The following is a 13,654-nucleotide window of genomic DNA, read 5'->3' as shown; positions in this document are numbered from 1 at the left end:
CACACCGGAGAGAGTGAGCAGCATAACAAGACCCTTGGAAAATGGACATCAAAGACTTAAAGCTTTCCTAGGGCACCCCAGATACTTCCTGCAAGGAGGGAGCCCAAGGCTCCCAGGAAGAGCCTTCACACCGCATTGATATCTATCACGCCACCCACTTCACATAGGAGTATTTCCTGGCTCTGTTTTCAGGGCTTCTGAGACTCCAACAGAAAAGGTGGAAAGATACAACCAACTTTTCTGCCCTCCGGTTCTGCCCAAACCTGCAAATGAATACACTCTGAATACACTCTTCTTCACCAATCCCTGTGGATGGATTGCTTTTGTTAAGCTAAGGTTGGCCAGCTCCTGGCCTCAGAGTCCAGGCACTCCAGTATCAGAGCTCTAGGAAGTGTGTGTGTTGGAATGTTGTGATCTCAAATGCAGTTGCTCCGAGCTGGGTCTGGGTAAATGGGAGTGTTGAAAGATAACTGGGAAAGAGTGAGGTAGGAGAGGACACTGGAGGGTAAGTAGAGGCAGGGAACATTCAGAGCTTCAGGCTTGCTTTCTGTTTATGTATTTCACACAAGCATAAGCACAGGCTGGTGTCCTTTCTATTTGCAGGGACAGATCTGGATGCAAGCCTGGCATATCTTCCCATAAGCCTCTTTATCCATCCCCAGCCAGGGCCAGCACCATCAGTAATAATCCTGTCCTACACTTGGTCAGTTGATAGATCCATCACAAGACCCAGAAGTGGAGCAGTGAACACACACACACACACACACACACACACACACACACACACACACACACATTGTCCTGCTTTAAACAGGTATCTGAAGCTAAAACTTTTGCAGAAGATGAAAGAAGCCAGTCAGCTAAAAAAGAACTCTTATGCCTAACACAGTGAAGAGAATCTGGGCATATGGAAACCTTTAGATTTCTCTTACAAAGTGTACTTTCTCTGCAGTTTCCAGCTCAGGGTGTGCAATGTCTCAGCCGGCTAATAATTCTTTAGGCTGGGAAGGGCCATATGCAATCTTCTCTCTAGGCAGCCTGAGAGTTTGAGCAGTAGAGGGGCAAGGGAGGATCATTAAATAACATTAACAGCCCAAGGTCAAAGCTGCAGACGCAGAGGGACAGCTGCTCCCTACATTTACATAATAGCAGAACTGGAGAAAAAACGGCAACCGTTGATAGGGAAGGCAACAGGACTAGGTAGGTACACAGACTTCTCTGAGCTCCTTAAGAAGAGCTTGGAGGGCCTTATGAGTGGCAGTAGCAGCAGCAATAACAAACACATCCAGGCCCAGCCTTTCTCTGTGTCTCTAACCACATCTACGCAAAACCATTTGGAAAGTTAAAAATTAAATGAATGTGTCCTTTACTTGGAAAGAACAAATGTGTTTTTTACAGTCAATTCAAACTAAAGTCTTCTTAACAAAGGTAATTACTATCAGGTAGATATTATAGGGCAACCTGAGTGAATCATTAACTATGCAGCACACAGCATGACCCAACCTGGCATGGGTGACTTCATTAGCACAGCCTTTGAACAAAGTGAATGAAGCTCTAAGAATAAGTGCCAAGACTCAGCTCTGAGAGACTCCTCGGATGTCACGGCAGGGTCTGGTGGGGTCTACCATTGATCGTGTATACAAGTGTGCTATGAGAGGGGTTGCATCAAGTTGCTAAACACAGTAGATCAAGGCCGTGCATGTGTGTGTGTGTAAGTCTGTGTGTACACAGTTTTTTAAAAAGCAGTCTCTTTCTAAGCCTTTCTTGACTTTTTCCTATGTTAGAAAACAGCAAATGTTGAGAAATACTTCACTGAGGGGTATGGCTGATGTAAAAGGACTTCCACTCTGAGAGCTTACAAAGCCAAAGAAGAAAGGCACTGCTGCAAGCTGTGATTCTCCATATCCTAATGGAATTACCCAATAAATCTTGGTCTCTGGCAGGAAGGCAGTCTTCCCAGAGAGTTTAGGAGATTGTGAAATCCCAGAATAAGAATTTCTTAACTCATGGTCATTCTAAACCAATCACAGAAGTTTGTCCTTGCAGCATAAACTTTAAACCAGTAACATCTAAGACACACTTGTATCTGGACACACACACCCGGGATTTAGGCCTGCCAAGCAGCCATACTTACCAAACCAGTCCAAAAGAGAAAGAACAAGACTAGCCACGGTGTATCGGTGCATTTTCTATAAATTTGGGGTCGCCATTCTCTTTGCCTTGTTTTCTCTGCAGAAACCTTCCAGGAAAACGGAGAGTTGAGAAAAGCAAGAGAAACAGATGAAATCAACCGAACCCAAACCTCTCCAAAGGCTGCTAAAGCAACTCAACTCTGTCATGGGGAAGATCAGCTCTCTGCAGGATGGATGTGAAACCCCCCGGGGGCCAAGTTCTTACTGGAGGTAAGACACCCCTCACCCCCTAGTCCCTTGCGCCTTCCTGGCCTCAGCCCAATACTTGTGTCAGGTACTGGGTCCTCAGTGCCAGGTGTCTTTAAAGGAGCGGTGTCACTGAGAAAGTGGCTTATCTCCCAAAGGACAGAGGAGCCGGAAGCGTCCTGTCTGTGCAGGTAGGTGCCCGCAGAGGCCGCTTCTCTCAGGGCTCAGGTTGTCGCCCTTACCAGGTACTCGGCGCCCAAGCACTGCATGGTACCCGGCAGCTGGGATTGGCGGCGGCGGTGGTCGCCTTGCACACGGGACAGAGGTGCGGCGACCGGGCCAAGTGGCCCAGGAGGGGCGGGCAGGGCGAGCAGGGCTCAGCGCCTCCTAGCGGTCCAGGGCGCTGGTCCCCTAGACCCGCCCTTTCCGTGGTGGCTTTAGGTTGGGAGGACCTGCTGGGAGAGGGTGGCACCTGCACAGCACCGGTTCCCAGGAAGTGCTCCTGACCACTGTGCGACGCCTGGGCCCGTTGCCAGCGCCTGGAGTTAGAAGTGAGGCCTCAGGGATCATTTCTGAGGGCGGGGAGCTTGCAGGGGTGTGTCACACACAGGTAAGTGGTGCTTTGTGTGTGCAGAATCCTGCCCTGAAAGGTTCACCAGTTCTCTTCGAGGCGCATCAAGTTGCAATCTGTTGTCATCCTTGAGCTAAGATCAGGGAGACTGAGCACTGGACAGCAATGGCGACACTCTGTCAAGTGTTTACCATTCCAGCTGCTATTTCTACAAGGCTGAATCTTCTCCACCGTGAGTCCCAGGAACCAAAGCGCTGCTGAGGTGAGGAATTTTAAAAAGGGCTGTGGAGGACTTTCCTTCTTGGTCCCCTCTCTCTGCCCCAACCCATCTACCTGCCCCTCCACACTGTCAGGCTGCTAGCCCACAAAGTGCAGAGGTCCCGTCATGTTTCAGAAGATATTATTTTGCTCTGGTCCTCTCTGACCTTTGGCTATTACAATCTTTCTGCTTCCTCTTTTGGGATGTTCTCAGAGACTTGTGGGAGTAATTCGGTGGAAGAGTTAGAGGTGAATAGCATCAGGATATATTGCATGTATGTATAGAAATAGAAAAAGATAGTACAAATATTATATTAAAAATAACCAGGGGGTGGTTAGAGGGTAATGATCCTTAATGGATCTCTGCTGTGCGGGGAGGAATCCCTTCTAGGCTAATTATCTTCCTCTCACTCTTAGCTCTCAGGACCTTCCTGAATGCAGGCTTCTCAGAATGAGTAGCTGGATTTCCAGAGGGCCCTGAATTCATCCCCTAGAGTCCCCCCTTCAAGTAGACATTTGCACAACTACAGAAAGAGCACAGTTGAGTCACAGCATCTCAAACAAATTAGTACAAGAACGGATGGATGGAGAGGCTTAAATACACACGGCATGTATATTTATATTTACTGTGATGATTACCATAGTATCAATGAAGCAGAACCAAAAAGCTCTGTTAGACACGGAGAATAAAAAGATCAGAATGACAGCTTATTTGGCTCCATTTAGTAACATTGTGGATTAAGCCATGGAAGAGATGTGGCAGAAGCTGAGTAAGGAGGAACGGCAGTGTTTGCGTGACAATCACAAATCTTGTCACATCTTGTCACATCTCTTGGGCTTTGGATATATGACCTGGTGAAGAAACCTCCTACTTTCATCCACCACATATCTGCACCTGTCTCTTAGATGTCTCTTACTTAAGTCCTTCATGGTGCACACGGGTCTTCAGAAACCATTTTCTCCTTTCAAAGTGTGAAGGCGATTCTTTGTGTCTCCCTGAGACCTGGTCCTGAGGGGTGTTACCTGGAGATGCTCATTGGAGAAAATACCACGTGGTAGATGTGTTTCCTTGTATATGACACAAGTCGTAACACTGAGAAGTGCCACTGAATGCTCTTAGTGCCCTTTCTTATGAAATAGTAAGGTGTCAGAGTGAGAGAAATAATTCCAAGGCACCTGGAAACTCCTTCCCTACGTCTTCTCCGCTGATCAATCCTATCTACAGTGTCTTAAATAGACAAACCAAAATAAAAATTTGAGTACATACAGAAGGAAAACTTAAAACACCCTGAAAGAAGACTCGTGACTAATAACTCCGTCCTTAGCTATGAATGCCCACTACTGGATCCTATTTGAATCAAAGGCCTGGGAGCGAGGCAGAGCTGAAGCAGGGTGCTTGGAGATTGGGAGATGGCATAGGACAGAGACCTGTAGGACAAATGCCAGCCTCTTGGTGACCCCAGACTAGTACTTTCATTGTCTAGTTGGGTAAATGTCATGGTTGGCAGAGCTCATTTGTCTACTCTGAAATGTGAGAGTAGATTTGCTCTTCACGACTACTGAAAAAACAAGAATGTCATCTGCTTTTGCTTCTTGCCAAATATCTCATATACATCCCATTAGCAATTAATGTGTACACATGCTTCTAGAAAAACAACTTGTGATTGATTTCCTAAAGTCTTGCTGCATTTCACTATGTTTCGCTGAGCCTTTCATGGCTGTGATAGATACCCACACAAACATCGACTTAGAGAAGCAAAGATTTATTTTGACTCGATGTTTTGAGGCTTCACTCTGCCATGGCTGGAGGGTTTAGGGAGCTAAAGAACTCTCTATGATGGCTGGAAAGCAAAGAGAAAGAACCAGGGGGCTCTCTCCTTCTTCCTGCTTGTCTCACCTGAGTCCCCTGCCTTCGGCTGGAGAAAGTCTACATTCAAAGTGGGTGCTCCCTCGGAGTTAATCCTTTCTGCAGGCAGATAAACCCGGAGGAGGGCTTTCCTCCTCCCTGGCGTCCTTCCACTCACAGATCTGTGACAGGTTAACTGTGACAGGTTACCTAGGCCTTCTTCTCTTGTCTGTTTGGAGGAGATGTGTACAGTTGCAAAGTCAGACAAACCACTAACCCCGCTCACCACCTGGCTCTGATTTAGAAATTCTTACATGGAGATCTTCTCAGGAGAATTTATCTTGAAGTTTGTAATCCAACAACTCCCCCCACCCCCACCCCCCCGTTCTTTGTGAAGTGAAGCCAAAAAGAAAACGGAGAAAGAAGGAAGCAGGGTACATCTTGGTACACACAGAGAAAGAGTAGCTAATTGTTGTGAATGCGAAAATCTAGGCTGGAGGGCTTTTCCCAGCTCTGGAAAACCTATGATTTTTTAAAACACATGGCATTTGTATGAAAACTAAATTGCCAAGGCAAGTGAATTTCAACCAAAAAGGAAAAAAGTAGGAGAGAGATGATCAATTAAAGATAACACTTCTTCTTTGAAGAAAAAAAAAACTAGGAAAGAAAACAAACAAACAAACAAACAACCCGTAGGACTCTTGTAAGGTCCACAGAACAGGGGTAAACTATGCATACTTTCTTATTTGAAAGATTCTAGGTGGCTTCCTACCATAGGGCAGCAGAGCCATTTCTGTTGTACTCTGCTTTCTCCCCTACAGTTTATTTCCTTAAGTTCTACAATACTTATTTCCCCCCTAGTCCATATTCATGTTTAACACAAGCTATATTATAACATGAGTTAGATTCCTTCATAGGCCAGCCTTGAAAAACCCTGCTAGGGAGGGCTAATGCAGTTACCACTTTCCAGCAGCAGATGGCACTGTAAGCCAGTAGATTTTTTTTCATTGATTCTGCTCTAGGTATCTGCTCTTGTATCTACATTTTTTTGTTATTCACCTATCAAATATTATTATTTCAAAAATTTTAAGGCAGATTACATTCCATGTATATACTTCATTGCTGTATGCTCCACCAAAACCTATTAAATTGCTGTGGTTTCTCAAATGGTTTTATGTTGTCTAGCATATTTAATCTATTATGAAACTTAGCACTGTTTGGGATTGGTTAGCTGATTCTCTACCTTATTGGTCAGGAAGATATGAGGTTATGAAAACTCAGTTTAAGGCCAGACTCTAACACATGCCAGCTGCCTGAGTTGGGCCAAATTTAACACACCCGTTATCAGCTTCAGTTTCCTTGTCTTTCAAAATGGCCAACTTAGATGAGTCTTCTTTTTCTACAACGTAAGTGGGCTCCAAGCAAGCTCCATGACTTCTGGCTGGTGTGAAATACTTTTTGAAACATTTAGTTAACTGCGATACAAACAGACCCTTTTAATTGGTAATAAACGGGAGAGTTTGTCTAGACTATTTAGTGAATTGGCTTGGGTGGGAGCTGTTTCTATACCTGGGTGGGGTACATAGACCCCAAAGTATCTGCTCATCATCTCTAATGCTGTGGCTTCAGGGTAGAACTTTCTGGAAGGGGTTTGAATGGGCATGTTCCAGGGCCACCCAGACTTACCAGTGCGAAAACTCTGATCCAGAATATGACCTTCTAGAAACTGCTGTTGCGGTCACTTTGATTGGCTCAGTTCCTGCTCCGCTGGTTTATATGGTGACCTACATACTGGGCAGTGGAAACAGAAACCTCTAGAGAAGTCCCTCTGCCTCTTCTGCTTTCCAGCCTGTTGTGCATCTTCCATCTGAGGCAGTTTCCACTTCCGTGGCAGCTTCCTCCTCTTTGCTAGGGAGGAGATGCCTTCTGCACGTGCCGAATAGCGGAGATGAGGACTCCAGACTGCTGAGCGAGCGCTCTAGATAACTGAAGTGTACTTAACTGTTCACTGAATTAAGCCCCTCCCTGAACTTCAGACATAGACACCCCAGTACCCAGCACCTCAGCATTTGGAGATGAGGTTTTTAATGTAACCCTTTTAATTTTAAGGTTAAGTAAGCGTGGTACTTACAGAGGGTTTCCACCCTATCTACTCAGGGGCTGAACAAGTAGCTCAGTCCATGAGGTACCTGTCTGGCTTGCAGTGAGACCCAACTTTGATTTCCAATACTACATACACCTGCAATCCCAGCGCTTCGGAGAGGAGGCAGAGGGCTAGAAGTCCAAGGGCAGTCTTGGCTATAAGGTAATTAGGCGTCCAGGGTGGCACAGGTGAGACAGTCTCAGCCTTCTGGTTTTTGTTTTTGTTTTTCTAGAAAATGGTTTTCAGCTGTAGCTCACACAGAACGGAGGCCTTGTGAAGTCACCAGGAGAAGGCACCACTTGCAACTCAGGGGTCTGGGCAACAGGCAAGCGTTCTGTGCTTCAAGCCCCCAGTGCTGTGAGGAAGTGCCTTGCTGTTGTTTAAGCTGCCCAGCCTGTGGGGTTTGGTCACAGAAGCCCTAGAAAAGGCACCAAGCACTGTTTGCAATTTATTCATACAAATTCAGAACAAAGGCATCTTGACAGCGTCCTGTGTTCTGGCTCAGACTTAGTGTGCAGAGCACCGTGAGCGGTCTGTGTATGTGGACGTGGACCTGAGCAGCTCAGGAGGCTGGAGAAGCTGGCTGAGGGGTCCATCTCAGAGCAGCACCCAGGGATGTTCCAGTCCCTCAGCCCTGACCTGCATAGGTGCACACATAGTTCCAGCTGCAACTCACCAGTTTCTGGTCACACTGTCATGGCTTCAGTGACACCTTTGATGCCTTTCCAAATGTCAACTTGCTTGATGACTTAACTTTGTTCTTTTTCAAATATTTGTCTCGAAGGCAACTCAGGGTACCCAAAATTTTGATACACATCTAACCCATTTATCTGCATTTCTGTGTACTTACTTGTGTCTATATGCAAGCGGGGGAAAAAACCTGCAAGCAGGGAGAAAACTGCAAGCGGGGGTTTCTAAGCCTTGGTGTTACATGAGAGGGTAAAGGAATGCTGGCCTTTGCTACATCCACTCCAGTAGTGATTTGCTTGACAGGTTTAGAAACCTGGAAGCAGTCCCGAGGGGAAGAGTTTCACGGAAACTTAGTCTCCTGGAACTGTGGCATCCCATAGCACGTGTATGCTCCAATTTTGTCCTGGTGAATGGATCTGTGTGCTTCCTTTCAGTATCATTTTGTTATAGGTGCCTCCAAGAAATGACTTGCCAAATACATAAGCAAAATGGAACTTTGCTTCCTGGCCTTCACCAATGCCCTAGGTAGTCCTTGAGCTGACTCTTGTCTTGGTATTCAGTAAGAAAGTTGCCTATTCAGTGACATTCAGAATTGAATCTAGTATTGTAAGAGAGATAGTGAAAGAAATCAGGCCTTACTATCTACTACATAGAGTTAGAAATCTCAGGGCAAGCTTAGCAACGTAAATTTAGAATTTTTTTTTTAAAGATTGATTTCTTTATTATATGTAAGTACACTGTAGTTGTCTTCAGACATGCCAGAAGAGGGCGTCAGATCTTGTTACGGATGGTTGTGAGCCACCATGTGGTTGCTGGGACTTGAACTTGGGACCTTTGGAAGAGTAGTCGGTGCTCTTAACCGTGGAGCCATCTCACCAGCCCCAAGTTTAGAATTTTTATTATAGTTATGTATGGCAGACTAAATTACTTATTAGTAGAAAGTCCCCACAAACAATCACTTAGAATAAAAGCCAAGTCACTCCCACATACAGGAATTTACAATGGTTTAGGAAGTGGATCGGGCTGTGGTTTTAGAGTATTACATTATTCATGAGAAGGTTAGCTAGAGTGGAACTCCCTAATTAAAGCATTGACTTGGGCATGAAAGCCCTTGCCCCGGGAGTGTAAAGACCTTACACCTGGCTTCTAAGACTATAGCTGACGTTAGATAGAGCTGACTTCTTCTCAGTTGTTTTATTGCTCAGTTGTTTGCATTCCTCTGTTTTGTGTAAGAGTCATTAAGCATCTGGTAACCTCATTTGTACCTTGCCGATGTGTCACCTAACTTCCCATTTTCTTCTGTATAGAAAGTTTGATGCTCAATTTGACATTACATTCAGATCCAACACACACTCTCTCGTGTCATGTCTGTCTGTCACCCCATTCTCGCCAACTCTATGTCCACCTTCTGGAACTCCTGACTCCCCACGAATTGAGGGGGGCCGATTGAGCCCGGTCCGTGGCAGGTCTTTAAACTAATTGGCTTACAGCACCTGGTTAAACCATAAGGAGGGAGCATACATCAAAACCGGAGCACCTTGACCTAGAAAGACTTAGGTTTTCTTAGCCCACTCTGTTGTTATCAGCTAGCTGTAGCTACTATGTCTATTTTGTTTCTTCCAGGGACATTTTGTGATTTTTCTCAGACCTTAAGGGCAGGGGTCATGCCTCTCTAAGGGCAAGTTAACTTAGAATGGCGTCTAAAGTGCAAATGGAGTTTATTCTGCTACAATGGAGTTATTCTGCTTCAAGACCTCCTGCAGGTGTGAGTTAACGCTGCTGGTGAGCGCCATTGGGGTCCCAGAGCTTAAGAGAGCCCTCAGAGCATAAAGAGATACAGGCTGTGGCCTCCTGGAAGGGGTGCTATGTCTATTTATTGATATAGCATGATCCATCAGAAGCAAACAGAATTTTGATGAAACAGCAGTGTGGCTCCTTTGTACAGGGCATGTATGTACCTCTTCTTTCATAAAGACAACACCTTTGTTAGAAGCATGCACGCCTGCTGGGAGATCATTTTTGAGCCACAACGTGGGAACAGATAAATGGGTTCCATGCTTACGATGCGCTGAAACATGTAGCTCCACGCGCCGACTCCGTTCCATCCTAGGGTTTTCTTGTTCTTGTGTATATCTAATGCTTCCCCTGATGAACACATTCTTTGGTATTTTCTCCAATTAATTGATATCAATTAATTAATCTGGGTCCTCTAGAAGAATAGAAAGTGCTTTAACTGCCTCACCATTTCTCATTCCTCATTTCTAAACAAGGACGCTACCTTTTGTTAACTAAGACAATTAAGGAATGCTTCCTCATCCCCACCCTTTCTTCATAGTTTGATGATTTACTATTTGTTTTTAAAAGCCTGTTGCTATACATTTAAAAAAAGATCAAGATATTGAAGTATCCGCTAAATATAAACGGCACAGACTCAGAATAGTTTTTCTGCCTTTGTATTGTGCACAAAGATGTTAGAATAAGAGCTCATACACCTTCAGCCTTTTCCGGGTGAGTGAGTTCTAATTTTTACTGCTTTCATCTGTTTGCTTTCAGCTCATCTTGGCTATTGTAATGGCCCTTGTCAGAGGCTTTGGTGGGCGCCTCTGAACTGATGTCAGATGGAGGACTGCAAGTCTAGACAGCGAAGAGTAGGAAGCACTAGAGTACAGGTCATGACCCCACAGATAAAACACTAGATTGACAGCAGCTGGCACCGCCAGTCTCCCTGAGCCCAGCTGGTCGGGGGGTGGGGTGGGGGTGGGGTGGGGGGGGGTGGGGGGTGGGAGTGATGTGATTGAGAACCCGTCAGGAGCTCCTGGAATCCTGAGCCCAGACACCTGATTTCACTCCCTCAAGTCCCACCCTGCTCTGTGGACTTTCACCCAGTTCTTTCTCCAAATACTTACAATTTAATCCAGAAGATGGAGCCAGATGACTTCAAGCAGAGCTCATGGGCCTCAGACTCTAAGTAATTATTTACAAGACAAAGTGAGAGGCTGGTGAACTCTACCCTGCCCGGCAGAACCCGGGCCTCTTGGGCAAAGCTCTTGCTAATCGGTTGATTAATGAGAGCTGAGCCACGATTTCTCTTCTACACTAGATATACAAGGCATCTTGTGTTCTGTTTGAGTGTCTTGTTTTTGATTTTCCTCTGGGACAACGGGATCTAAAGAGAAACCCAGGAGGAAGCACAAAGGACACACACACACACATACACAGAGAGAGAGAGATTGAGAACGAACAGAGGCGATCACAGAAGCCATGGGGAGAGAGGCCCCGCTGAGCCCTGAAAGATGAGCCTGCTTTAAGATACAGTTAATCAGCTCCAAACTGAATCTCATGGAGCATTTTGTAGGGTGGAAGCCTTGGAAAACAGCATCTTAAACTGTCTCTTACATGTGTGTTTAGGCAAAACCTCATTGTCTTCCTTCTCACTTTAGTGCTGGGGTCTGAACCCACAGCTTTATGCACCCTAATCATTTGTTCTGCTGCTGGGCTCAACTTGTTGTATAAATAATCAAACTTGAAAGGGAATATTATGTTAGCAAATGTATTAGAGCGATAGTGAGGACAAGATACAGTCCTGGGGAGCAAATTCAGAGGCCTCACGATACTGTACATCCGGCTGGAGAGATGACTCAGCAGGTAAGAGCACTGATTGCTCTTCTGAAGGTCCTGAGTTCAAATCCCAGCGACCACATGGTGGCTCACTCCGTAATGAGATCTGACGCCCTCTTCTAGGGTGTCTGAAGACAGCTACAGTGTACTTCCATCTAATAAATAAATAAATCTTTAAAAAGAAAAGATACTGTACATCACACAGGCAAGAGGTTGTGGGGCTGGAGAGGTGGCTCAACGGTTAAGAGCACTGATTGCTCTTCTGAAGGTCCTGAGTTCAAATCCCAGAAACCACATGGTGGCTCACAACCACCCGTAATGAGATATGATGCCCTCTTCTGGTGCGTCTGAAGTCAACTACAATGTACTTATGTATAATAATAAAATCTTTGGGCTTGGAGCGAGCAGGGCTGACCAGAGTGAGAGCGAGCAGACTGGGTCCTAAAATTTAATTCCCCCAAAACACATGAAGGCTCATAACCATCTGTACAGGTACAGTGTACACACATACATAATTTAAATAAATAAATCTTAAAAGGGCACTGACTGCTCTTCCAGGGGTCCCGAGTTCAATTCCCAGCAACTACATGGTGGCTCACAACCATCTGAAATGGGATCTGATGCCCTCTTCAGGTGTGTCTGAAGATGGCTACAATGTACTCATATACATTAAATAAATGAACCTTTAAGGAGAGAGAGAGAGAGTATGGAGCTGTTGAGGAGGTAGGAGTAGATCTAGGAGGAAAATGTCAAGATACATTGTATGAAATTCTCAAAAAATTAATACAAATATTATTTTTAAAAGCTACATTAATTTGGGATGCCAGCTTCACTGGAGATAAGTAATTAGAAAAATGGAATCTGATGTACTAAATGGACTCATCGGGTTGTATTACACACACACACACACACATATGCCACAATAATAATTAAAGAAGACATCGCTGGGCAGTAGTGGCACACGCCTTTAATTCCAGCATTTAGGAGGCAGAGGGAAGTGGATCTCTATGAATTTGAAGATATCCTGGTCTACAGAGTGAGTTCCAGGACAGCCAAGACTGCTCAGAGAAACCTTGGCTTGAAAAACCGAAGGGGAAAAAAAAAGCCAGGGGGGAGAGAAAGAGAGCAGAAGACATCATGAACTTGATAAGGCATTGGGTGTATACAACACATGAGGGATTAGAACGAGAGATGGTGGAATGGAAATGGTTTAAATATACTACTCATGTATGATAATCTATAAATAAATAAATAAATCCCACAATCATGTCATGATTTTGGATACAGTTTCTTTTCTTTCCCTTTTTATTCTATATATGAAAACACTGAAGTCATTTTCTAAGCATAAAACCTCTGGGCTGGGGAGAAGGCTGGGAAGCTTGCTCAGTCAGTAATGCACATTGCAAACACAAGGACCTGTGCCTGGTTTACAGAGCCCTGTGGCAGATCTGAGGCCCGGAAGCACAGGCTTATAATCCCAACCCTGGGGAGGTGGAGACAGAAGGGTCTCTGCGCTTGCTGCCAGCCCGTCTAGCTTGCTTAGAACACTGGGCGGTGCTTGAGGAATGGTTCTGGAGGTTCACCTCTGTCCTCCACATGCATGCACACATATGCACACATGCATATGCATCAACCCCTCCACAGCACGCATACATATGCACTCATGTATACATCAACCCCTCCACAGCATGCACACATATGCACTCTTGTATACATCAACCCCTCCACACACATACCCACTGAAATTTTATGTATAAAATGTTTGGAATTATAAATGTCTATTTATGATAACTAAAACTTGAAAGCCCTGTAAATGTCTTTAAAAAGTATAAGTCCCCAATAAAGACTTCAGTTACTCACTTGTTTTTGAAAATATGACTGCACGATGCATGTTTGTGCTCCAGTCCCAGGGAAAGGGCAATTTGTTTCACTTGTGTCTGTAACATGACTACCACTACCTAAAATAACTGTAAAAGAAAAATTCTGGAAGGAAACTTACCAACATGTTAATAATGGATTCTGAATGGAGAAAACAATAGAAAACGTAACCATCCTTTTCCCATTCATTTCTGTGACTCCCCATTGTCTTTCGTAATGACTCTCCCTGCCCACCCACATTGCCGGCTAGGCTAAGGTCCCTGTTTGTAACC

The 13,654-nt window shown here is 45.0% G+C and overlaps 1 protein-coding gene and 1 long non-coding RNA gene across 3 annotated transcripts in view; one reads left to right on the top strand and one right to left on the bottom strand.

Moving 5' to 3' along the window:
• Slc44a3 (solute carrier family 44 member 3) overlaps positions 1 to 2,725 on the bottom strand; it is a 73,718-nt gene extending 70,993 nt beyond the window's left edge. For both annotated transcript variants that reach the window (XM_021158173.3, XM_021158174.3), the window contains exons 1-2: positions 2,621 to 2,725; positions 2,135 to 2,239 (exon numbers count right to left, since the gene is read on the bottom strand). In XM_021158173.3, the coding sequence (XP_021013832.1) occupies positions 2,135 to 2,239; positions 2,621 to 2,647 (132 nt within the window). In that variant the 5' untranslated portion in view covers positions 2,648 to 2,725. The remainder of the gene's footprint in view (positions 1 to 2,134; positions 2,240 to 2,620) is intronic.
• On the top strand, positions 2,239 to 9,238 carry LOC147005462 (uncharacterized). Its single transcript, XR_015046674.1, has 3 exons — positions 2,239 to 2,402; positions 2,500 to 3,211; positions 7,429 to 9,238. It is a non-coding gene; the product is annotated as an uncharacterized LOC147005462 (long non-coding RNA).
• The last annotated feature ends 4,416 nt before the right edge of the window (positions 9,239 to 13,654 follow it).

The sequence above is a fragment of the Mus caroli genome, unplaced genomic scaffold (genome assembly GCF_978045245.1).
Source record: "Mus caroli unplaced genomic scaffold, Mus_caroli_1 scaffold_3, whole genome shotgun sequence".
Taxonomy (NCBI): Eukaryota; Metazoa; Chordata; class Mammalia; order Rodentia; family Muridae; genus Mus; species Mus caroli.
The sequence above is the reverse complement of the archived record's forward strand: the minus strand, read 5'-3'. Positions and strand labels throughout refer to the sequence as shown.